The sequence below is a fragment of the Caretta caretta genome, chromosome 19 (assembly GCF_965140235.1).
Source record: "Caretta caretta isolate rCarCar2 chromosome 19, rCarCar1.hap1, whole genome shotgun sequence".
Classification (NCBI taxonomy): Eukaryota; Metazoa; Chordata; order Testudines; family Cheloniidae; genus Caretta; species Caretta caretta.
In genome coordinates, this window is record NC_134224.1 from 7,075,680 (window position 1) to 7,100,747 (window position 25,068).

General features: G+C 44.0%; 2 protein-coding genes across 8 annotated transcripts; one reads left to right on the top strand and one right to left on the bottom strand.

Moving 5' to 3' along the window:
* Window positions 1-207: 207 nt before the first annotated feature.
* On the top strand, window positions 208-10,973 carry RBBP4 (RB binding protein 4, chromatin remodeling factor). 4 transcript variants are annotated; one of them, XM_048825827.1, is made up of 12 exons: window positions 208-363; window positions 1,775-1,922; window positions 2,658-2,803; window positions 5,218-5,391; window positions 6,352-6,467; window positions 6,571-6,749; window positions 6,853-6,979; window positions 7,104-7,181; window positions 8,517-8,593; window positions 8,698-8,755; window positions 8,844-8,954; window positions 9,914-10,973. In XM_048825827.1, exons 1-12 carry the CDS (start codon window positions 228-230, stop codon window positions 9,977-9,979), a joined length of 1,416 nt encoding a protein of 471 aa, XP_048681784.1. In that variant the 5' UTR covers window positions 208-227; the 3' UTR covers window positions 9,980-10,973. The 4 variants fall into 4 exon arrangements, with proteins under 4 accessions (XP_048681784.1, XP_048681786.1, XP_048681785.1 ...); XM_048825829.1 differs by having other exon boundaries at window positions 6,589-6,749; XM_048825828.2 differs by having other exon boundaries at window positions 222-363; window positions 1,778-1,922.
* SYNC (syncoilin, intermediate filament protein) lies at window positions 7,442-23,883 on the bottom strand. Of its 4 annotated transcripts, none has more exons than XM_048825833.2 (4): window positions 23,850-23,883; window positions 19,467-20,436; window positions 15,978-16,102; window positions 7,442-7,833 (listed from the first exon to the last, which is right to left on the bottom strand). In XM_048825833.2, the coding sequence occupies exons 2-4, from the start codon at window positions 20,427-20,429 to the stop codon at window positions 7,713-7,715; spliced, it is 1,209 nt and encodes a 402-aa protein (XP_048681790.1). In that variant the 5' UTR covers window positions 20,430-20,436; window positions 23,850-23,883; the 3' UTR covers window positions 7,442-7,712. The 4 variants fall into 4 exon arrangements, with proteins under 4 accessions (XP_048681790.1, XP_048681789.1, XP_048681788.1 ...); XM_048825832.2 differs by lacking the exon at window positions 23,850-23,883 and adding an exon at window positions 23,306-23,809; XM_048825831.2 differs by lacking the exon at window positions 23,850-23,883 and adding an exon at window positions 22,963-23,170.
* Between the last annotated feature and the right edge of the window lie 1,185 nt (window positions 23,884-25,068).

The window sequence follows — 25,068 nt, forward strand, 5'->3', positions numbered from 1 at the left end:
AAGTGGCCACTGCCTGGTGACTGGCCCTTTAAGGAGACCTGGGCGAGGAAAAGGGCCCAGGCCGCCCAACACTGGAAAATGGCGGCTCCCAGGGGAACTTCAGCGGCACCTTCGCCACCCACGTGACCGGAGAGCCCGCTCGCCGCCCTCTGGGCCCGCCCACCCGAGGTCGCCTCGGCGCTACGATTGGCAGCGGGGGCCCGGCCGCGGGCTGTGATTGGCGGCTGATGGCGCGAAGGGCGCGCGGCGCTGGAGCCGCACGCAGCGGGCAGGAAACAATAGAGCGGCGGCTGGCGGGGACGGAGGGAGGCGAGGAGCCGGCTGGCCGCACCGCCTGCACCGACGCCATGGCGGACAAGGAGGGTAGGCGAGAGCGCGCAGCCGACGCGCGCAGGCCCCGGCCGGCCTGGGGCCCCTCCCCCCTCTCTGTGAGGAGGGGGCGGCGGCTCGGCCCCTTCCCCGGCCTGTGGAGAGCCTGCGCCGGGGGGCGGGCCCGGCTCCCGGTAACGGGGACCGGCGCTGGGTCCCCCTCCCCGCCCGCCGGAGCCGGTCCCCCTGGTGCGAGGCGGCCCTCCCCGGAAGGGCTGGGGGTGGGGCCCCGCTCCCAGGCGGGCTGCTGTGGAGGCGGCCCCTGGGTCTGGGGGGGCGGGGTCCGGCCCCGGGGTGTCAGGCCGCGGGCCCCGCGCCGCGTAGGGAGGGCGGGCGGGCGGGGGGGCTTGTCCCTAGGAGGCCCCAGCGGGCGCCTGGTCGCGCTCCGGCCCAGGAGGCGCCTGCTCCCCTAGGGCCCCCGAGTCTGGGGGTGTCAAAGGGGAGCTCCCGGAGGGGCCCTTCTGGGGTTCGCCTCCGCCCTCGTAAGGTCACTGCTGAGTCCCGCCCCTGTGAGCGTCAGGACCTCCCCGCGAGCTGCACTCGGCCCTGGGGCTGTCCGGGGCTGTGCTTTGCTCATCCAGCCCAGCTGCCCTGGGATTCCCATTTCTTCCCTAGCCGCCTGCTGCTGCTCCCTCTGCCCGTCTGTGAGGTGGTTCTCTGGGGCACGTTTGTCCAGTGAAGAACTTCCTACCCTCTGCTTACAGGGGTTCATTCCTTGTGATTCCCCAAATCGCCCTTATCGACTAGTTTAACTCTCAAGGGCCCCAGAAACTCCCCTTCTACACACAGGGAAGTATCTTTGCTCTGTCTGGGTTCTAACCCCATCTTTACTACTGCATTTTTATAGGATTCCTGGGTTGCTCAAACCTAGATAGTATAAAAGGAGGAAGATTTTGTTTTTCATTTTCGGGGAAAACATTAGAGGAAAGAATGCCATTCTAAATTGTGGAAAGCTTTTATGCATTATCTTTAGTGAAGGGTGAGTTGGTAGGTTTAAATTCAACTCCTCTGTCACACAAGGAGATGCAGAGGGATCTATTGGCTGACTTAGGGCTACATAGCCTTGTTGGGGATATTTCTAGTATGCACTGAGCCCAGCTAGGCACTGCTCCTTTGTATTCCAGGCATATTTAATTTTTATTGCTTCCTACATCTGTGTGACAATAGATCTTTAAGTGTTGGTTCTGGATTAGTCTTCTTTATCTGAAGAGAGAGAGGTGATCGCATGTGCTGCAGGGGATTTTTAATCTAATAGTTGTCTTTTTGGTAGACGTATGGTGTAAGTATCAGCAGTGTGACAATGTAAGACAGATAGCTAGTTGTTAAATGCCCACTCATTGTATTGTTGCTAGCTTATAAATGTACTTGTCCATATTAACTTTGTGCATTTTAAAAAAAACTTTAGCAGCTTTTGACGATGCGGTGGAGGAGCGTGTGATCAATGAGGAATATAAAATTTGGAAAAAGAATACTCCTTTCTTGTATGATCTGGTAATGACCCATGCTCTGGAGTGGCCCAGCTTGACTGCTCAGTGGCTTCCTGATGTAACAAGGTAAATTGAGCCTCTTATTTTGAATGAGGAGGGAGAAGGTGATGGAAGAACAAATTTGCTATCACATCTCATATTGCAGTGAGACTGTATAATTGCTGTCTTCCATGACGCAGCTGTTTGTACTCTTGCCTTATGAGTAGTGAGTTGAGGACTGTGATGGCCTCCAGACTGTTAGCCAATACCTCTGCTCCTCCTTTTTGGTTTAGAAACAAGCTTCTGTGTGACGGTATCTTTTTTTTTTTACCTGTATTCAAAATATCGAGTTGTTTTCTGCTCTTCCCCCACCACCCTACACCAGACAAAAGCTTCAGAGTAAAAGTAAACCGTTTACATATGTCCATTGCCTGCTTCCTTGTCTGAACGCAACCGCTGTCCTCCCCTTAATTTCTGAGCCAATTTATATTCCATCTGCTGCTTGCAGAAAGTGCTAATGAGCCTCAAGGTTTTACTCCACTAGAAGCTCCTTGGGCGGTATATCGGGGACACTCTAGAGGGGCAAAGAAAACAAGTAGGTTTTGGTGTTGTGAGGACTCCAGTATGGGATCTGGAAGCAACCTTGTTTGAAGTGAGGGGATTTCCTATGTGAGTAGGAGCACAGGGACAATGCTAAAATGAGTGGGTGGTTGTGTTGGTTGTTTTGTAAGGGATAAGTTCCAGGCAATGGCTCATTCTGACGAGCTGGTTACAGCTGGATATCTCTCCCTTGATTACTCATGTAATTTCCTTTTGTTGTAGACCCGAAGGCAAAGATTTCAGTATTCACCGACTTGTCCTGGGGACCCACACTTCAGATGAACAAAATCATCTTGTGATAGCTAGTGTTCAGCTGCCCAATGATGATGCACAGTTTGATGCTTCACACTATGATAGTGAGAAAGGAGGTAAGAGATAAAGGAGATGAGCAAAGTGGAGTTTTAACCTTTTTCTCACTAGCTCTTGGCCTTTTCTTAGCTTTGGGTTCATAAAGTACAGATATAAAAAAAATTAAACTCACACACTACTAAATCATCAGGAAAGGATTCAGCTTCTCTCTCGTGGATTTCTACACAGTACCTCTAATCTGTATGCTACACTGAATGAAATTTAATTTTCACTTAGTAAAATGTAACCTTTTTTTCTTGTAACTGTGGTGAAAAGAAAGGGGGAAGGTTTAATGCAAAATGGTGGGGTACAACTGTATATCCATTATGAGATGACTGAATTCTACAGGTTGACTTTTACACTGCATAAAGTATTCCTTTGTAGTGGCTGTTTTCGTAACCTGGTGAAAGTGTCCTTTTCCTCTGCCCTAGAGGGGGTGTAACGTTTCAAATGTTCTCTTTAGTTTGAATCCTGCTGACAATATTTGTGCCAGCCCCTTCAGAATAAAAAGAATGATTGTACTTTTGTCCAGTTAAATAGTCAAATACTTCGGGTTTGGATCCCATGTTTTCTGCAGCCTTGTTTGGCTGCCAGTGTTCCTGTTTGTTATAAGGAATGGCTATTTTAGTCAGTTTAATCAATTGTTCTGCATGACATATATCATTTCCAATCCTGTTGTTTGCTGTGCACTGTCTTGCTAGAAGCCAGGATTGTGCAATTGACATTTTGATCTTTGGACTTTTCAGTATTGCTCATGAACAGGAGTCTATCTAATAAAATACTTCATTTTAGTATTTATTTTCCAGAAATGTCAAATCTCAGTAAAGCTGCTTCTTTTCTCCTTTGTATCTTAATCCTTTTTGTTTTTCATGATGGGTATTGAATCACAATATTTGAATTCTACTTGCAATTTTAAGTGAGATAGGAAGTCTGTAGAGAATCTCTTCACCCCAGAACTTTTAATCATGGTCCTAAAATGGTTTTAGTTTTAATTTAATGACTTTCACATTAGTGTCTCTCAAGGAATATACTGCACAATACTTGTTCTCAATTTTGTATTCAGATGCCAAACAGCTTCAAAAAGTTATCAACTGATTTTTTTTAGTCATCTGACTTTCTATAACCCTGATATATTTGCTGCTACTCATTCTTCCACATGAGGCAGTATGGCCTATTGAACTGAGCACTAGACTAGAAGCCAAGAACACTTGACCTAATCCTAGCTGTGGCACTAATGAATGCCTTGTCTAAACACCCATGGCAAGGCCTCCTATTGTGGCCTTGGGCACGTTGCTTAATGTAACCTTTCTACCTCAGTTTCACTCTGTAAAACAGATTTGTTTGCTATTATTGTTCATCTAGCTTCTATTTTAAGCATATTTTATTAGTTGTAAATGAGAGGAGCATAAACAAGAACTTTGTTTAACTTATTACAAGAACATTAACAAGGACTATGAACTTTGTTAGTTATTTTTAATGTCCCAGTACTATAAAGTACATTCATCACAAAAGAAAACCTTGCCATTTTACTGTGAGTTCAGTTGATGAGATTTAGTGAATTAATAGTTTTCTATCTAAAAATTTTAAAATTTCTCTGAAAGTCTCATTTCTTGCATTCATGGGCCAGATTCCAATGTGGTTTCATTATCATTCAGAAATGGAAGAGAAATCTACTGTGAATCCACTCATAGGAGTAGGTAGATTGATGCCAACACTGTGGAAGAGAGGTCAGGAACTCTGTCCAGGGATTCTGTCACTCTGACACCTTTCTCACCTCTGGTCCCCTGCTGCCAGATCAATGGTGGTAGGTCCTATTCTCTTTCCTAGACTTGGGGTTGCCTGCCAGATTTTTCATACAAGGTCCTGTATCTTCCTCAGGGAGCCTTGGGGGTAGGCTGAATTGGTCCTGTCTGCAGAGGCAGGCTGAACTGTTGAACAAAATTGTGCTGTAGCTCCAAGCCTTAAAGGACAGTATGATGCTTTGTTAAATAAAGTTTGGTACCATCTAACTGGGCAAGACTCGAACTGTGTTGTGTTTAGGAACAGATGTGTTCTGATGGATCTCCCAACATACATCACCTATTTGTAGAACAGAGAGGCTCTTTTAAAACTATTAGTCTTGAACCTTCACCAGTAATAGATTTGTGAGTTTCTTAGCTGAAATAATTAGCAGAAGCTTCTAGTAATAAACTGACTTGGGGGTTTGGGAGCTAGTTAGAGCCCTGTTGTGTTGATGTAACAACAACAAATGCATTTTAAAATGAAGTATTTGAAAATCAGCTTCTCCTGGCTTATTTTCTATGAATATTGCTTCAGAACAATAAATTGTCCTATAATCTATGTGGATACTTCTCTGGCCTTGTTGAGTTCTCATATTCTGTTTTGAATGACATGCTCAGTTCACTATTAACAGCTATCTGTTCCTTATTTCCAGAGTTTGGAGGCTTTGGCTCTGTTAGTGGGAAAATTGAAATTGAAATCAAGATCAACCATGAAGGAGAAGTGAACAGAGCACGCTACATGCCCCAAAATCCATGCATCATTGCCACAAAAACTCCATCCAGCGATGTCCTGGTCTTTGATTACACCAAACACCCCTCTAAACCAGGTGTCTGTAGCTCTCCTTTGCCATAGTCCAGAGCTGAGCACAAACTCTAGTGGTTAGGCCGTATGAATCTGTGTGTGTGGGAAGGGTGAAACAGGCCAATAGAAGCTTAAGGGTTTGTGTGGGATATATCTTGTTTTTAATTCTTAGAATTAAAAACCTGATTTTTGTTTCTTATGTAGAAGACTTCTCCAAGGAACTAGTTGATATGTGTTCTCAGTGGCTGCCTCACTGAATGCTCTGTCATGTCTTGTTTAGAATCTAATTTTTAAATATTTATGTATTGTCTGAGTGGGGCAACGCTAGCAGTTCCTCACTAAGGCAGTGTTGGGAGTTCACCTGTTGTGGTAATGGAGGATGCTCAGTGACCAGCTGGAAGCTGTTTTGTTTGCTAGGTGGCTGAGCTGCTGTCCTGGCTAACAGGGATGTAAAATCATCAGCAAACAGCCTAGGAAAGTAGGGAGAGGGGGTAGCCTTAAAAACTAATTTGGCCTCTTTTGGGGGAAGCCAACGAAGATCATTGCGAATTACGAAATGAGTGGGTTACATTGCACCATCCAGCCTGACAAATTACTTCTTGATTTACAGATTGTAGACATGGAGCAAAGACCGTCTTTGTTTTGACGGCACCTTAGCATAATGGAACCCTGGTCCAGAATTAGCTCCTCAGTAATAAATGTTTTGAAATATTATTCTTCCTTTTAGCAGTTTAAGAAGACATTAGTTCTAACATTTTTCTTTAGCCTTGTAGATTGTCTTGGTGCATTCTACAGCTTTTCTTAAAAATGAAATGGTCCCACTGCTGGAGAAAATACTCAAGAGACTAAAGTGGAAATTCTGTTTAAAATGTGAAAGCAAAGCTTGGGGAAGCAATGTAGAACTCTTTTTTTTCATGGTGGTCTGGGGTGGGCTTGCATGAGTGGAGTTGTTAGGAACTGAAGTTTTCTGACACTGCTTTTGCAGACCCTTCTGGAGAGTGTAACCCTGATCTGCGTCTTCGTGGACACCAAAAGGAAGGCTATGGACTATCATGGAATCCAAATCTGAGTGGGCATTTGCTTAGTGCTTCTGATGATCACGTGAGTATTGTAAATATATGTAGAATGCTGTGCTTTAGTTGATTAACTATTGCTTTTTTGGGGGTGGGTGGGGGGAGGTGAGGAGAGTTCCTCTATCTTAAAGATACACTTTTTCTTTAAGACCATCTGCTTGTGGGATATTAGCGCTGTTCCAAAGGAAGGTAAAGTGGTGGATGCAAAGACCATCTTTACAGGGCATACAGCAGTAGTGGAAGATGTATCTTGGCACCTGCTCCACGAATCTCTCTTTGGATCTGTTGCTGATGATCAGAAGCTCATGATGTAAGTGGGTAGTATCGTTATTTGTAAAGTTGAGAACATTCCCCCTTTCTTTTGATGTTGGACAGGAAAAGTTTATATCCCATCACGTTCCCTCTCTTTGTAGTTGGGACACCCGGTCAAACAACACCTCCAAACCCAGCCACTCTGTGGATGCTCACACAGCTGAAGTGAACTGCCTCTCTTTCAATCCCTATAGTGAGTTTATTCTGGCTACAGGATCAGCTGATAAGGTATGGTCTGTCTTGAATGTGGACAGATGACATCCTTTAAGCTCATATTCACACAACTATATATTGCTAACTCTGGTAAAAGTATCTCTTGCCTTTAATTTTATTTTTTCTTCTTCCTGAATAGACTGTTGCTTTATGGGATCTGAGAAACCTAAAACTGAAGCTGCATTCCTTTGAATCTCATAAAGATGAAATATTTCAGGTACAGTAAAATGGTATATTTTTATGGAATTACTTTGATTTTGTTTCCTGCAGTTGAGGGGCCTCCAACCTACTGACACCCTGCACAGTGTTAACATATATTGATTAAAAATTAGTCCATTTCGTTCCTTTCCTTCCACTGTCCTTAGTATTAAGGATATTTGCATTAAAAATTTGTGGCGGTTTTTGGCAGCTTTATGTGACTCTCTCCACAGTAACTAGTTGCAGTGAGGAGCTGCAGCAGATAGTGAGCCCTTTAAATGTGGAAGAATACCAAACCTTTACGGGAGTTAAAATGATTGGGAGAAAGGAACAGATTAGATGAGAGGTAACTTTAATGGCCTTTCCTCATTATCACTAAAAAGAGAAATGTTAACAATACAGAGTAAAATTAAATTATTCATGGTGGTAGACAGAAACAAGGTGGTGTGCTGAAATGTCTGCAGCATGTTCATCATCTGGATTCGTCCCTCAAGGAACGCTGCACCATCTTAGAGTACAAACTGGTGACCAATAATGGGGATCTTCAGGGTCAACTAGAGACAGTGAGCAATTGGGAAAGCAGGACACCTTTTTTAGACAGGTTAGCATCTTCAGCATCAGAAGAGATGGCAGGTGACGATAATTGTTCGAGAGCAGCAAAATGGAAGACTCTTTTGAAAGAAAAGAATATGCAGGGGTTTGTTGGGTAAGATGCTTACTATCATTGAGAACTATAACAGTTTCTAAATAGAACACTTGATGGCTTTTACATGCATTGTTGAAAGACATGTGCTTCGAACCCAACACTCTTCCCTTGACCTCTGGCCCAGCTGCTGGATTAAGTAGCATTCCCAGGAATAGTTTGTCCTCCAGTTGGAGGCAATAGCTCTAGTATTTGGGCTGATATAAACAGGATTTTGGGACTTCTTCCTTTTTCCCTTCTGTTCTGCTTTTTCTGTGCTCCATGTAATCTTGCATCCTATTTCACATGAGTGCATGGTTTGTTGTGTAAGTGAACCCTCATTATCGCAGATGGGAGGGAAAGCAGCCTCCTTGGAGGATGCAGTGCTTTTCAGTAAGCATCCCACATGAGAAGGAAGACTGGATGTTGCAGCTCCCTGGAGTCTGAGTACATCACCTCATTCATGCTTTAGGCATGCCGTCATGCGTGTTCACAAGCCTCTCTTCCATGTAGAAGCATTATCAATGGAAAATTCATATTTTGAATTGATGCGTTTACAACTTGAAACTGGAAAATTGCATTCATGAGATAAAGCAGATGTAGCTTCACTAACTGTCTCATGCATCGCTTCTTAAGATTCATCTCCTTTCTGATGTGCTCTTATTTGTGCAGGTTCAGTGGTCTCCTCATAATGAGACTATTTTGGCTTCCAGTGGTACTGACCGCAGGCTAAATGTCTGGGACTTGAGGTAAGTCCTAAACTGGCAGTGTTACCTGCTATTGTCTTTCCTGAATCAATTCCCTTGTGTCCTATGAAAACTCTGTTTACATTTTGCTCTTGTTTCTACTACAGTAAAATTGGAGAAGAGCAGTCCCCTGAAGATGCAGAGGATGGCCCACCGGAGCTGTTGGTAAGTTTCTCAGACCATAATGCTGGATCTGACATGCTCTACGCTGTAGACCTGAATGCTCTGTCTTTTGTGTTTTCCCCAATACTAGTTTATTCATGGTGGTCACACTGCAAAGATATCTGATTTCTCCTGGAATCCCAATGAACCCTGGGTAATTTGTTCTGTATCAGAAGACAATATTATGCAAGTCTGGCAAATGGTAAGTTTCTTTGTGGTTGGCTGGTGTGTGGGGGGTGTTTTTTGTTTTCATTGTTTGGTGGCTGTGTGGGGAAATGACACTATCTCAGATCTGTTGAGCAGAGTAGAATTCCCTGCTCTGATTCAGACTTGCTGTGCAGTACTGAAGTTGATTTAGGTTTTGTTTTTTTACAAACATTAAAGAAACTACTTCATGTTTCTCAATTCCAAAAATGTGGGGGTTTTTTTGGGACGATATAAACCTTCCCTTCCAGTATTTGGAACCCACACATTATATTAGTGTGTGTGAGAGCCAAAGGAGAAGTTGAAAACTGATCGGTCATTGTCCAAAGTGAGTGAAATGCTTACAAATGGTAAATAGAATAAATGGGGCTGGGGAAATTAATTTTATATTTTACATAACTCCACTTAGAAGCATAGGAAAAGAAAATAGTGTTTTTAAGTGACTTATACCCTGACAGTCCCTTTTTTACCTCCTGCTTATCCACCTGGAAATGGATGGAATATCCACTTCATAGGGGCTTTGGAATGATCGTGTTGAAGTGCTTTGAGATCTTCTGAAAGGCACTGTCTGAGAGTAGTGCATGTTAAATATATGGAAAAAATCCTTTTTTATTGTTTTTAAAATACAGTGGGATTCTTGGTGATCTTCACTTACACAATTAGGGACTTGCCTCCTTAATTGTATTATGTACAAACTACAGTCTATATAATGAACCTTTGTTTAAGGAAATAATGTAGAAAACATGACCATTATGAGAAGGTTGTCATATTTATAGTAACACTTCTGTAAATGCTAAATGGTCTTGAGGGATCTAGGGTGAGAGCTCAGTATGTGGAGATGAGCAACTGCTAGAATTGCAGTCCTTGGGAGTGCTCCAGTTGAATCCCTTTAACTTGGATAAATGTTGTCCTATTAAGTGCTTCTCCAATTCCCCATCCTCTGTATCTGTCTTGCAGGCTGAGAACATATATAATGATGAAGACCCTGAAGGAAGTGTGGATCCAGAAGGTCAAGGGTCCTAGATGACTGACCTTTTACTGTTTTTAGTCCTCTTTCCCTCTCTTCCCTTCCAGTCCTGATATTGATTTAACACTGGTTTTGAAACACACATAGACTTTGTGTTCAGCCTTCCTTATGTAGATACCATCAACAATGCTTTTAACTCCAACAATGAGGACCCTAATTTAAGGGCTTGGCCCAACTGAGCTGGTACTGTGCTGTAGCTCCTTGTTTAAATTTCCTACAGAAGTTGATTGTGTATCGAGCTGGCCTAAGATGCCTTCATGAAGTGGAAAAAAACTCACTTTTTTTTCCTCTCTTCTGCTTATATGCTACAGCTGCAGGTTTTCTGGTTAACTTTAACCAAGGTTTGAGGGGTGGAGCCACCTAAGTGTGCCTGAGATGATGCAGTTCAGATGTTGCAAGGGGTTTTAATCTGTGAGCAGTTGATAAGTGGAGAGTGGTGTCTCTTGTCCTCTTTTTGGTAAAACTCAGAATATCGGGATCCTTTTCGTCTGTGTGCCAGTATTTTCAAGTGCAGATTCTGACTTCAACCAGAACTAGAGTTCTTTCCTTAATTCTGGATTTTCACTTCCCCATCTGGTGGGCAACACAGAATTTTGGATACGGTAGCTATTCCTGCAGATCATTGTTCACCACCCATGTAGTTTGCTCTATTGTGTGTTCTTGAGCTGTGTTTTCATACTATATTTTCTTTCCTTTCTGTGAAATGGTTTTTAAAACTTGGGACCACCAAGTTGTAAAGTTGTATGTTTTTACCTGACTGACTTACCACAGATGGCATGCCCAGTAATCTGAAAACACCATTGGTAGCTGGTATATGTAAAACAAAATATTAAATGTGGATGAGCAACTTTTTTTTTTAGGAGTTAGTCCTTGACCACTAGCTTCTGCACATCTCCCACTAGGGTGACCTGTTCCACCAGTAGGCTGTTACTCTCCAAGACTAATTATGTGTAAGTGCTTCAGATGGAATAAATTGTTTTTCTACATAAATGGTGTGCTGCTTTGATTTTTTTTTTTTTTACACTTATCTTCAGGAAAAGTGCATTCTCAAGGCAAAATTGTACCTCTTACAATAGAGGTGCTTTCTGAGCAGCAGTGTATGGAGACCTTATACCTTCCAGGAGGTTCTTTAAAAGATGTGACCTGTAAATGCTGCCAGAAGAATGCTGGTGTGTAGGAGGCAGGAGTATGGCTACTCCTCCACATCAGCCTCTGGGGCTATTAGCATTGGCAGCAGTATCATGTAGCATCTTCTTTGTGCCCCCTGCAGCCAAAACATGGCTGTCGTATTAGGGGAGGAATGAAGGGTGCTCTCTTGCCCATTCCTTCTAGAGTACATATACAGAGCTATCCATAATTTAGCCTTCAGAAAGTTCTTCTGTTCACACCCTCTCAAGGACAAAGTTCTCTGTGTGTATATAAAGTCTGCTGCAGTCTCCACGGTACACATCTGATGAAGTGAGCTGTAGCTCACGAAAGCTCATGCTCAAATAAATTGGTTAGTCTCTAAGGTGCCACAAGTACTCCTTTTCTTTTTGCGGATACAGACTAACACGGCTGTTCCTCTGAAACCTGTCAAAGTTCTAATGGTGTGGCAGCCTTGGGTGGGGGAAGAGTCCCAAACCTTGATATTCATGAGGTCAGAAAATCAAGGTTTTGTAGCATGGATTACCTTTTTATATAAGGCTGTGTGGTTCTGATTCATTCAACATTTAAGGTAAAGCTTGGCCTTCAAGAAGGCATGAGCAGACTGTAGTAACCCCTTTCAGAATTACACCTCAGAGTCTGAATCTCCCCGGGTGCTTTGAGTGGGGCTGTCTCTACACTGCAGATGCTGTGGTGCTACAATGATGGAAGGGGGTTCTCTCTTGCTGTAGTTAATTCACTCCTCCTACAGGCAGTAACTAGGTTGATGGAATAATTCTTCTGTTGACCTACCTGGGTGTACACAGGGGCTTAGCGGTGTCCGTTAAGTCACCCTCAGGAGTGAAAGTTCCACACCACTGAACAACATAGGTCCGCTTAAGTTTTAGATAGAGACCAGGCCTGGGTCTTAAATCCCCCTAACAATTGTTAATAGGCTGTTAGGTCTACATCCTATGATGATTGTTAACGTGTGAACAAATTTACAGCTGTTTTGATTTGATCATGTGAGCATGTTGCAGTCTCCATGAGGCAGAATGTGCTTTGGGATATACAAGCAGCCTTTAAAACCTGAATCCTTATTTTCAAGGTGAGATTTTTATATAAAGTGGAAACAATTTGTTTGGGAACTCAGTTTATGGACCCTACTAGAACATATCACAATACAGCAGTCATCTTTTGAGCTACAAAAGAAACAATCCTGTTTACGGTGCAACAACAGTAGTTCTTTGAAGTGTTTCTTTGTAACAAAAAAAAAATTGGCTTTCTATATGACCCTTTCTGTGCAAGCTTATACGATCCACCTACAAAACAAGATCGATATGCTTTCCAAACACACAGCAAAACAGCTATCATTCCTCTTTATATGTTCATTGTTTAGTACAAGTGTACTTTTCTGTGCCCTCCTGGAGGACAGCAGCTTTATTCTTTTCTACCGTGCTAGAAGATCAACAGAGCAGCACCTCAAGAAATATAAACAAGCAAATGATTGTCTGGTAGTCCTGACTTTAAATAGTTGCTATGCATTATTTAGGAGGGGGTGAGCAGGGAGAGGGGAAAAGTAAGTGTCCACTGCAGATACCTCAATCCTTCACATTGAGCTCCTCTGCATTTATTTTCTGATAAAATAAGGAAAGTCCATGGGTCAGTCCTGGTCTACTTTTTCTTCTGAGTTGCAAAGATGACCATAGATTTCTAAGCAGCCCCTGTAAGGGAATAAAGTAAATTTAGGCCACCAATTCTATGAAATAATGATCTGGAGAGTTACGGGAGGAAGACTTTATTTATGAAGAACACTCTAGTGCTGCAAGGTGTGCAGGAATAGCACTGGATAGCAACTAGGTTCGCCAACTAAGCATGTAGAACTGTGAGATTTGCCTCCAGAATGCAGATCAACTTATCCTCAGCACAGAGTTTGACAAACGAGGAACTACTGCTATGACAGAGAGAAGAATGGAGTTGACATGTAGGCCACAGGCAAAGGAGCAGATGACCCACACTTTCAAATGTGGGTGCCCGATTTTAGGTTTCTTATTTAGATATCTCAATCCATATTAAGTGGCCTAACTTTTAGTGGTGAACACCTGCAGCATGTGTAAGTATCCAGGAATTCTGACTATTAGGCAACTTTTATTTAGGTGCAGATATGGACTTAAGAGTCTAAGATTGATCATTCACATTTGAAAATGTTGGCCTTTGAAACCTGTGATTCAGAATAATCTGGCCTACATCTGTAGTGTCCTAAAGTCTTTGCTATCTGATACCCCTTCAGAAGGGCCCGGATAAACTTCATCCAAGAATATTAAAGGAATTGGCACATGAAATTGCAAGCCCATTAGCAAGAATTTTTAATGAATCTGTAAACTCAGGGGTTGCACCATATGATTGGAGAATTGCTAACATAGTTCCTATTTTTAAGAAAGGGAAAAAAAGTGATCCGGGTAATTATAGGCCTGTTAGTTTGACATCTGTAGTATGCAAGGTCTTGGAAAAAATTTTGAAGGAGAAGGACATTGAAGTCAATGGTAAATGGGACAAAATACAACATAATTTTACAAAAGGTAGATTGTGCCAAACCAACCTGATCTCCTTTTTTGAGAAAGTAACAGATTTTTTAGACAAAGGAAACACAGTGGATCTAATTTACCTAGATTTCAGTAAGGCATTTGATACCATGCCACATGGGGAATTATTAGTTAAATTGGATAAGATGGGGATCAATAGGAAAACTGAAAGGTGGATAAGGAATTGGTTAAAGGGGAGACTACAATGGGTCCTACTGAAAGGTGAACTGTCAGGCTGGAGGGAGGTTACCAGTAGAGTTCCTCAAGGATCGGTTTTGGGACCAATCTTATTTAATCTTTTTATTACTGACCTCGGCACAAAAAGTGGGAGTGTGCTAATAAAGTTTGCGGATGATACAAAGCTGGGAGGTATCGCCAATTTAGAGAAGGACAGGGATATCCTACAGGAGGATCTGGATGACCTTGTAAACTGGAGTAATAGTAATAGGATGAAATTTAATAATGAGAAGTGTAAGGTCATGCATTTAGGGATTAATAAGAATTTTAGTTATAAGCTAGGGACGCATCAATTAGAAGTAACGGAGGAGGAGAAGGACCTTGGAGTATTGGTTGATCATAGGATGACTATGAGCCGCCAATGTGATATGGCCGTGAAAAAAGCTAATGCGGTCTTGGGATGCATCAGGAGAGGTATTTCCAGTAGGGATAAGGAGGTTTTAGTACCGTTATACAAGGCACTGGTGAGACCTCACCTGGAATACTGTGTGCAGTTCTGGTCTCCCATGTTTAAGAAGGATGAATTCAATCTGGAACAGGTACAGAGAAGGGCTACTAGGATGATCTGAGGAATGGAAAACTTGTCTTATGAAAGGAGACTCAAGGAGCTTGGCTTGTTTAGCCTAACTAAAAGAAGGTTGAGGGAAGATATGATTGCCCTCTATAAATATATCAGAGGGATAAATACCGGAGAGGGAGAGGAATTATTTAAGCTCAGTACCAATGTGGACACAAGAACAAATGGATATAAACTGGCCACCAGGAAATTTAGACTAGAAATTAGACGAAGGTTTCTAACCATCAGAGGAGTGAAGTTTTGGAATAGCCTTCCAAGGGAAGCAGTGGGGGCAAAAGATCTATCTGGCTTTAAGATTAAACTTGATAAGTTTATGGAAGAGATGGTATGATGGGATAACATGGTTTTGGTAATTAAATATTCATGGTAAATAGGCCCAATGGCCTGTGATGGGATATTAGATGGGGTGGGATCTGAGTTACCCAGGAAATAATTTTCTGTAATATCTGGCTTGTGAATCTTGCCCACATGCTCAGGGTTTAGCTGATCGCCATATTTGGGGTCGGGAATGAATTTTCCTCCAGGGCAGATTGGAAGAGGTCCTGGAGGTTTTTCGCCTTCCTCTGTAGCATGGGGCACTGGTCACTTGCTGGAGGATTCTCTGTTCCTTGAAGTCTTTAAACTACGATTCAAGGACTTCAATATCACAGATATAGGTGTGAGGTTTTTTGCAGAAGTGGTGGGTGAAATTCTGTGGCCTGCGTTGTGCAGGAGGTCAGACTAGATGATCATAATGGTCCCTTCTGACCTAAATATCTATGAATCTATTAAAGGGTGGATACAACTAACTCCTTCTTTGGCAGTCTGAGGAAAACATGATATTTCTCTGGAGTGAGAGAATATTTTCTGAAACTGTACAAAAGGAAAAAGTGTGGGGGAAATGAATGCTACAATAAAAAGGAAAATTACTGAACACCTCCAGAGCCTGAACAGCCCAAGGAAGGGGTAAGATGTCTCAAAGTGAAAACCTTGAGAAGCGAGACCAATGATTGTACTGATGCAAATCAATGCATTTTTGTTTGAAATTCTTGGCATTGTGGAGTATTCCCGTAACAAGATGAGGCGTCCTGAGGAAAAATTAGCAGTAGCGGTATCTTGGCTAGAAGGGGAATTTCCTCCCCTTGCTTGTGGTGATGGAGACTATCCACTGGTGCATTTCCCAAACTTTTCCAAAACTGGGGCTGCCTCCAGGAAAACTGTGCCCCCACTACAAGCCTTCTGTGTTGCTAAAGGTCTATCCATTTTACTTTCTATCCATCTCCTTCTGCTCTCTGGTAAATACTTGAGTTCCAGTCCCTCCCCTTTCTGGCTGACACTAATGGTATTGTGCCTAGTTTGTACAGTAAGTGCTTTCCATCGAAGTAGTACTACTTTGGCCCCCTGCTTGTATAGGAACTAGGAGCCTTAGGCTCCTACTCAACCAAAGTCTAAGGCTGCCCTTGAGAACGACTTAAAATTAAAAAATAAACTGACTTGTAAATAGATAGCTCCTGGTGCAGGCTGGTCCTCAGCTCTTCTAATTCTTGGTTCTTACGTTGCTGAAGTTGGACCTCATTTTTCAGCTCCCTTAGCCTCTCTTCCATCTCTTCCACCTGTTCCTGTGGACAAAGAATATGTCTGATGTGTAACTCTGAAACACAGTGCCTGGGAGATGAAGGTTAACCAGCTCTTAGTGTTGCTTTCATGGGGAGGGGTGGAGGGGAGAGGTTTTGCCCTGCTTACAGCCATCAGTATAGCAGGTCTGCCTGGTTACATTATGGGTTTGCACAGTTGCAGCTATACTGATGGCTAGCGCCACCCATTGATTGATTTCCCCGGTATAGATAAGGAACCTAGTTTGCCTAGGGAGGAAGTTCTGCTCTTGGCTGAATGTGCTAATGCATGTTCACTAGGCTCATCTGTATGTATGGGATGTTTCTCAGCTCATAGTGCCTCAAGAAGCAACAACTGACGTGTAATACAAACAGGAAAATTGTGTGTTTCAGAGAGATCTAATCTGTATTTTTATCTTCATGTAAAATTTCCAGGAGCTGAAGAAGAAATTAATGGAGAAAGTATGCCCTGAGTTCTTGTGTGATGTGGAAATAGCGGGGAGATCATCCAAATCAATTTTCAGCAAGCCCTGTCCTTTCAGAGCGCTGAATAGGGAGAAAAATCTAAAATGAAAAGTTGATGTAAAGTCATAAGCTGATCTGGACATAGATGGCTTGTCCTCTTCATACAGAGCCTGCAGCATCTGTTACCTTCATGCATGATATGGGGAACTTGCCAAAAGCTTTTCAACAGCAGCATTCAGAAAGGCTATAGGGATTGAAATCCAAGTCCAGTTTTAGAAGCCACTGGCTGCCTTGGCTTGCTTTAATTGAGCTGAAAAGCTGTAAAGTTAAATGGGGGTAAATGTTGTGGATCATCTTCATCTAAAAGCACTCTGCAGGTATTTAATTGCTTTTCCTTTCCTTACAAAATGGGGGAGAAATGCTTAACATTGGACATTTCTCTTGTCTTTATAGATAACCTGTGGCAAGGGAGACAGCCCAACCCTGTGGCAGAGTACTTGAAACTGTTACTGTACTATTAATGCATGAGGAAGTCAGCCAGGCAGTGCTTTCACTGGGACCCAACATGTTAGGTAAACAGCTGTATCTGGGCCTTCAGAAAGGCTTTTACTCGTAAAGGAGCACCAGCTTCATTTACTAGATGGCATAGACTCTATTAACAGCTGTGTTAAGAAAAGCAGAGAGAACAATACTGAAAATAGTCTGCCATTATAGACCTTGACAGTACATTCTCCCCTTTGAATTTTGTGGGTTTAGGTTTGGTCTCAAAAAGCATATTCTAGAAATAGAAAAAACTAGGGGAAGTGTTTTGTTTAAAGACAGGGAAAGTATTTGTATAGGAAGAGATTAGAATTGGACTATTATGTTTAGAGAGGAGGTAAATATGATAAGGTATAGAAACAGGGTCAGCTAGGGGGCTTCTGTTTATCCTCTGTCCTAATACAAGAACAAGATAAAGGAAATGCAGCAGATTTTAGAATGGAAAAGGAAACTTACACAACTCACTGAACCTGTGGAACAGTGCTAAAAGAGTGTGGCAAATAACTTAGTAAAATTCAGAGAAGGAGTAGTCACTTATCTGAGTAATATCTGCTATTGCACCAACTGGGATAAAAAATGTTTAAGAGGCATAAACCTTCACATTTCAGGGCATAAATCAACTATTAGCTGCATTTGCTTAGAAAGAAATTCCCTCTCCTTTCCATTCCCCTGAGCAGGTTGTTGCATAAGTAGCCATAATGAAGGTTTATATCTTTCTTTAAAGCTTTTAATGTTGGCTATTGGAGGATACCGGATACCAGACTGGATGGGACATTGGTCTAATCCAGTATGGGAATTTGGAGGAAAATCATTTTTCTCTCTAGGAGGGGAAAATGGCCCTACTTGAAACAATAGAGAGGGGTCTATAGCTCTTCCCATCAACATCAGTAGTTTAGTATTAACAGTGTGTTTGGCTTAGGCATTTATAATGGTGCCAAACATCTCCACAACTGGTCCTTTGTGTTACTCAAACCAGTTGCTAGCAAAGGCTTACGTTTTCAGGATATTTGACATCCACTCTCTGGCTTTGCCAATGATGGACCAGTGAGGGCAATTCCAATGTGTCTTACACAGCAGCCTGAAGCTCACCAAGTTAGCAGCCCAGTGTCCTGCCAACAAGGTGACAAGACAAATAACAGGCGTAAACCATTTAAGGCTTTATAAACTAACCAGCACCTGGAACTAATCCCAGAAGCAGACCAGGGTTCTCTGAACACTAGTGTCTTCGTAGAAGCTCGCTCATTATAAGAGGAGCTGCTGTATTCAGCACAAAGTGAAGCTAATAGGTGCTTCTCGAGTAGCCCAGGCAGAAATGTGATCTGCTGCAAGTTGGACTCTTTAGATACATCTCTCTCTCTTTGTTTTGATGTGCTTATCTCTGTGGTATTTGAACATGCATGTCTCTAAGGCAGAAATAAATCTGCAGGAGTGTGTTACATACCTGTAAGCTAGTGTGTGTCTGTATATTGGATATGCAGTAGTGTTGTACTGCAGTATACATAGACACGTATGTATCCAGTATACATAGACACGTTCTCCTGGGACAAATCTAAATAGAGAGAGGGTCAGATCCTGTGGTGGTGTTAATCGGTGTCGCTTCATTGAAGTCAATGGAGTTTCACTAAATTATACAGAGGATCTGTTTCATTGTGTCTAATAAGTCAGTCAAAGCTTGGAGGCTTTTAAAAAAACAAAACTTTTAGCAGGACTTGTACTGGACATCTGATTTAAATACAAATACATAAGACAACTGCTGCAAGTATAAAAATCAACAACTTGGGCACTACACTGCTTCGCAGGCTTTAAACGAACTCCTTGACAATGAACATGCATGTGATAAACTCATGGTGGTGTGCTGTAGGCCCTTAATTAATATTTGCTTTTAAAGTAACACAGCTAAAGTTATTTCTGCTCCACTGTGTTTCACACAGTGTGCTAGGTAGGGACTGGCTTTATTTGGAGGTGTTATTTAGGTGCCTCATGTCTGAAGAGGAGATCAGTAACTGATCCGGTTAAACTAGAAGAATATTCCCTTTGGCTGCCCATGGTGATGAAGCCATAGCAATATCACCTGGTGTCCTCTTTATTTCTAACCTCTTTTCTGCCTACCTAGCAGCTGCCATTGCTTTGCCTTGCCTCCATAAAGGAGAGGGGACATCTGTCTTTTCTGGGCTACTAAATGTATCGGCAAGTAGAGGGTGTCTGACTGTTCCCAACTCTTATGTGTAAGGTACTTGTCTAGCACCAATCACTGTAGCATGCAGTTGCTGAATCCAGGAGCCCCAGACCACCTACAAGGAAGCAGCACAGACTAGGCCTATACTAGAATGGTGTTTAAACTATTTTATAGGCCCGTAAAGCATACCCTGTACTGGAGAACTTCTTCGTCCCGTTTTTGCTTAACGAGCATGATCTGTTCTTCCAGACTTCTGTTCTGCAGCCGCAGCCTGCTGGCCTCTCCCTGCAGTGGTCGCAGTATCTCCTTCAGCCCCTGAATCTCTCCCTGTGTTTGTTGCAAAGCCTTAGCACTGGCTTCTCTCCTTTCTAAAAGGCACACAAGCTGTGGCTCATAGTGTTTCTCTAGGCCCTGGCGACTCTCTGCCACAAAGCTCTCGAACTCCATGGAAAGCCTTCGGCTCTCCTGCAAGTAATGGCTGTCCCCCCGGTATTGGGGCATTTCTAGGCGCTGCCTGAACTGTTCCTTCTGTTTTTCACAAGTCTCTCTCAGCTGCGATATTTCTTCTGAAAGCTGGCTGACCCTGGTTTCCAGTTCAGCCCGATAGACTGCATATTGGGCCATGTCATGCCGTCTGGTTTCCAGCTGGTACTGGCAAGCCACGCACTCTCTGGTTACCTTGAATAGCTTGTGCTTGACTTGTCGGATCTCGTTCCTCAGATTGTCCCGCTCCAGCTCCCCCTTGGCCTGCAGTCTGTAGGCTGCCAGTATCTCCTCGTGAGCTTGTCTGATTTCTTCAAGGGCAGGTTCCCGGAGCAGCGTGAGTTCCTGGATGAGGCTATCTCTCTCCTTCTCCAGCTGCTCCACTGCTTCAATGCATTCCTGGAAATGCTCTCCTAGCTCCTCAATGCTGAGAGTCTGGGACTCTGCAACATCTAAGTCCAAGGGAGCGTCTGCGCCATCCACATGCTGCTCCAAGTGTGCATCTGTGTTGTTCAGCTCCAGGGGGGCGTTTGTGACATCCATATGTAGCTCCAAGGGGGCATGTGCAACTTCAGGCTCCAACGGGGCATCTGTAACATCTCCCTCGAGCTCTAAGGATGTACCTGTATCATCCACATGCAGCTCCAAAGGGGCTTCTGAATCTGCCATCAGGTCTCTGGAGATGAGAGATGAAGTGTGAATCAGAACAACATTCACTGTGAGTTTCAACCTTCCCTTTCCCTCTCCGAAATGTTAAGGAATGGTTCCTCAAACTGGTTCCCCTGAACCAGGAACATTAATGGTGTGTTAACCTAAGCACCTGCTTCTGCTGCAAAGCCCCATCTCTGCTGCTCTTAGCTGCCTTTGCACAAGTAAGACATCCTTCCTGTCCTTTACAAGAAACCATGCTCTAAAATTCACAAGCCGCTTCAAGCATGAAGGCTACAGTATTGGCTGGTATTGATGCATTGTGCATGGTCTTACAAGAAGTTTGCCCTTCAAAAATCTAAGATGTTTGAGAAATAAGAAGTGACATTGGCTCGGATGGACCGGGAAGAAGAGATTTGTAGCAGTAATTTGAAAACCAGCTGAAGTTCCAGCCTCCCAGAACTGTACAGCCACTTCTTCATCCAGTGGCCCTGCAGGGAGTTACAGAATAAACAGCCCAGGACAATACATTGCAAAGTTGCACTACGATAGCTGGTCAGGTAGTAAAACTTCACTAATGATGCAAACCGTTATCCCGCGGCAGGGTGTGACTAGTGAGTGACGGCTGAGACAGTGGCACATAGACACTACGGTGATTGTTGCGTTGTAAATGCCAAGGTAGCTATATCCTTTTTGTTTCCTGGTTGCTGGTAGTAAGACGCTGTTTCTGATCCCTCCTTGTTGCTTCATAGGGACTAGACCAAATGATCCTGATCCATTTACTCATCGTTTCTTCACACTGCCTTGCGCCACAAGTACAGAGAATCCTACTGGATGTCTGACTATGGCCACATGTACCCCTAGACCAACACTCGGCTAAACTTTTTTTGTTTACATGAGTGAAGGTGTTTGCTGATAGAGGTTGGGTGTGGAAACCCATCTCTCTTTTTCTTCCGTAGCTGACACGTGAGCTGGTGGCTAGATGCTGTAGGGATGGGTGCAGTGGACGTGCCTAGATTCATATTATTGCTTGTCAAACTATATTTCTGTCAGGCTAGGTCTATACCAGAAACTTCAAAGTGCTGATGCGGCAGCGCTTTGAAGTGTGAGCGTGGTCACGCTCGAGCGCGGTCACGCTCGAGCGCTGGGGGAGAGCTCTCCCAGCGCTCCAGGTAATCCACCTCCACGGTTTTTCACCCCCCTGCACGCAGCCAGTTTGAGCGCGATACAATGTAAGTGTAGACGAGCCCTTTGGAATTAAAGCTCTTTGAGGCAGGGACTGTCTTCTGTTCTGTGTTTGTACAGGGCCTAGCACAGTTCCCAGCCTTGGTTAGGATGCTGAGGTGCTGCAGTAATACAAAATAATAATAATCGATGTGTATTCCTGCCTCTCCCACATGCTGTGACTGGACTATACGTGCTAAGTCTGTATCTCTTTTATTTTTAGGAGAGAATTTACTCCTCAGAATGATAGAAAGTCAAACGAGAGGCTTTTACTAGATGCTGTTGCATCGAGAGCTCGTATACAAAATGTCAGGCAGACAGCGGTTTATATAGTACTGCCAAGCTATAGATTTTTTTTTTTTTCTTTCTTCAGTAAAACCTGCCTGGTTTTTGCCATGCTGACACAGCCTCCGAGGGAGGGAATGTGCTGTTAGACTACATCCAGGCTCTCCAAGATGGCTGAGGATGGAATACAACATTTAACACAGAGTAGAGAAGCTTCAGCTTTCCCAGGAGGGATTCTTAACTTGCCTCTGCAGCTGTGAGCTGATCATTCATCCACTACAATCTGTGTAAGTCCTCAGTGCACGTTGTTACAAAATGCTTCAGTCATAACTAGTCTAAACATATGTGCTTTGGGGTCGTGAGGAGAGAATGATCTGTTGCAAAAAGGCTGTTACATTGTTGGGGTTTTTTTTTTAAATTACACCCTAGAATATGTTCGGTGGGGAAGCTACAACCACACCCAATTTGGAGTAGAGTCAGAGAGGAAGAAAGCATGCTCGCTGCCAGCATGGATCTGAGCTAACGTCTAGTCACCTAGAAATAAATTAGCGTAGGCTGGCACAATAACAGCACTCCCCTCTGTTCACTAAAACAGTTCTAAGATGAGAGAACAGATTATTTTAATGGATACGCTCCCTCTTTCCAAATAAGGCAGTTTTCTGAATTCATGACACATCCCTAGCCTCAGAAGCAGGGTGAGCCTCTCTTATTTCCTAAGGGAGAAGGGGAAAAATCATGAAAAGGTGAGGACAAAAGCAGAGCCCTTTTTCAGCTGGTACTATCAACTTTTTGGCTAATTGAACCCCTTGGTGCTCATCTGCACGTGTGGGACTAAAATCAGGAAATAACCCCTGCCACACCTGTCCTGCTGTTGCAGGATTTAATCCTGAAACTGATCAACTGCCCAAGACCACACGCTGCAGTCCCACCCTTCCAGATCTGGGTTTAGAGATTCACACCCACGCACCATGCCACCCCTCTTCTCATTTGTGTGTGTGTGTGGACTCCCTCTCCCTCCCTCCAGTTCGCACAAGGAGTCTCTTACCTGGCACATAACATCCCTTCCTTATCGTCCTGTGGTGAAGTACCACATATTCTTCAGCACAGACCAGAATGGCTGGTAGTCTGACCTGCATGTACTGAAGAAGGCAAACTCCTGGCAGATCTTCTAACCCTGTCAAATGAATGAAGCTCCTGCCTGCAGGAGCCCTGCTGCCCTACATCCTGAGCAGAGCTGCTGGACTTTCTGGGTTAATCCCAGCATGAACGGTGAAAGTGGCTCTGCTCAGGGAAGACCCGTCCCCACCCCTCCACTTTTGCCCCATTTACCCCATCTGGTCCCAGACAAGGGAAAAGCACAGCCCCAATTTACAATTGTTAGCTCTCACCTTTCTCTCCAGGAGCCCAGTTCCTCGTGTTCTGGACTGGACGTGGGTGTAGCATGGGAGTGTGTATTTGCTATTAATAAACTGTTGGAAACCAGAGCCCTCTGGCCTCCAAGCAGCAATCTCCCTTTCTTTGCCTGGACGCCAGCTGCAATGCCAGCTGCAGGCTGACACTGGATCCCTCCCAGTGTGGTCAGGGACGAGGAGGAGGAGGAGGAGGAGGGCGGAGAAAGGGAAAGCTGGCTCCTTGCTCCAGATCATTTTTAGCAGGCGGCAAGTAACAGCAAATGAGGCTGGGTCCTTCCAGAAGTCCAAGGCAGGCTATGGGCCGGGAGTCTGGATCTAAAGCATACCCATCCTGGGAGGCATTTGCCAGGGAAGGTGGTGGCTGGAGTTATCCTGTTCGAGACAGAGCACAGGCTCTGGGTTGCTGTACTCCTTTGATTTTTAGAAGGATTTGAAGTGATGGTTTTTGTTGTGCAGCCTTAAGCCCGCCCCTTCCCTGCCCTCATTGGGCCCTCTTCCCTGACTGGCACAATACCCTTACCATCCCAATCCAGCCATGGCGATGCTTGCACAGAGAGGCAGCTGTCTGGTGAGCAGGACGTGAGAAAGCAAATGCAGTGGAATGGGTGGGATCAGTTGGAGGGTGAGGCGTAAGGGTTTGTGATATTCGTTCTGAGTTCTTGGCCTGTGATCAGTTTTAGTTGACTGGAATAGAAAATACTACAGAATTTTTTTTAAAAAACCCCAGCAAATCAAATATTTTGAGATTAAATGGACTTTAGGGATGGGGCACTGCTAGGGTGACCAGACAGCAAATGTGAAAAATCGGGACAGGGGTTGGGTGGGGGAGGGGGGTAATAGGAGCCTATAAAAGAGAGACCCAAAAATCAGAACATCTGGTCACCCTAGGCACTGCCCATGGCTCCGGCTAGGATACCGACCTGTGAGTTAGGCTCCCGGGTTCTACTCCCACATCTGCCACAGACTCGCTAGTTGATCCAGAGCTAGTCACTTTAGATAACATTTTCAAAAGCACCTAAATCATTTAGGAGCCTAAGTCCCACTGATGTTCAGTGAGATTTAGGCCCCTAAGTTCCTCGTGACAATGAGGCTATGTCTACACTACAGGCATAGTTACCACCCTGTAACTCTGCCTCTGCGGCACAGTCGTATAGACATTTCTTACAGGGGCTGGAGGAATTTCTCTGTCACTGTAGTTTAATCCACCCCCTCGAGAGGGGGTAGGTAGGCGGTTTTTACACCAGGGCTTAGGTTGGCTTAACTACATCTCTTGACTGTGAATTTTTCACACCCCTGAGCGATGTATCTAGGTTGATCTAAGTTTTAGGCCTAGACCAGGTCTTAGACTTAGGCCAGGTCTATACTTAAAAGTTAAGTTGACCCAGTTACGTCACTCAGGGATGTGAAAAATTCATACCTCTGAGCAACGTAGTTAAGTTGATCTAATGCCAGGTGTAGACAGCACTAAGGTAACAGAAGAATTCTTCCATCCACCTTCCATCCGGCAGGTAGACTGACTACAACAATGGAGATCCCCTCCTGTTGCTGTAGTGGGGTCTGCATCAAAGGGGTGCAGCTGCAGCATTTCTAGTGAAGACATAGCCTATGTCCACACTACAGCCTTCTGCCAGCATAGCTCTGTTGATCGGGAGTCTGAGATTCCCTGACTGACTGACTGAGCTGTGCTGGCAAAAGTTTGCTGTGTGCACACAGCTGTACTAGGAAAACGACGCTTTGAT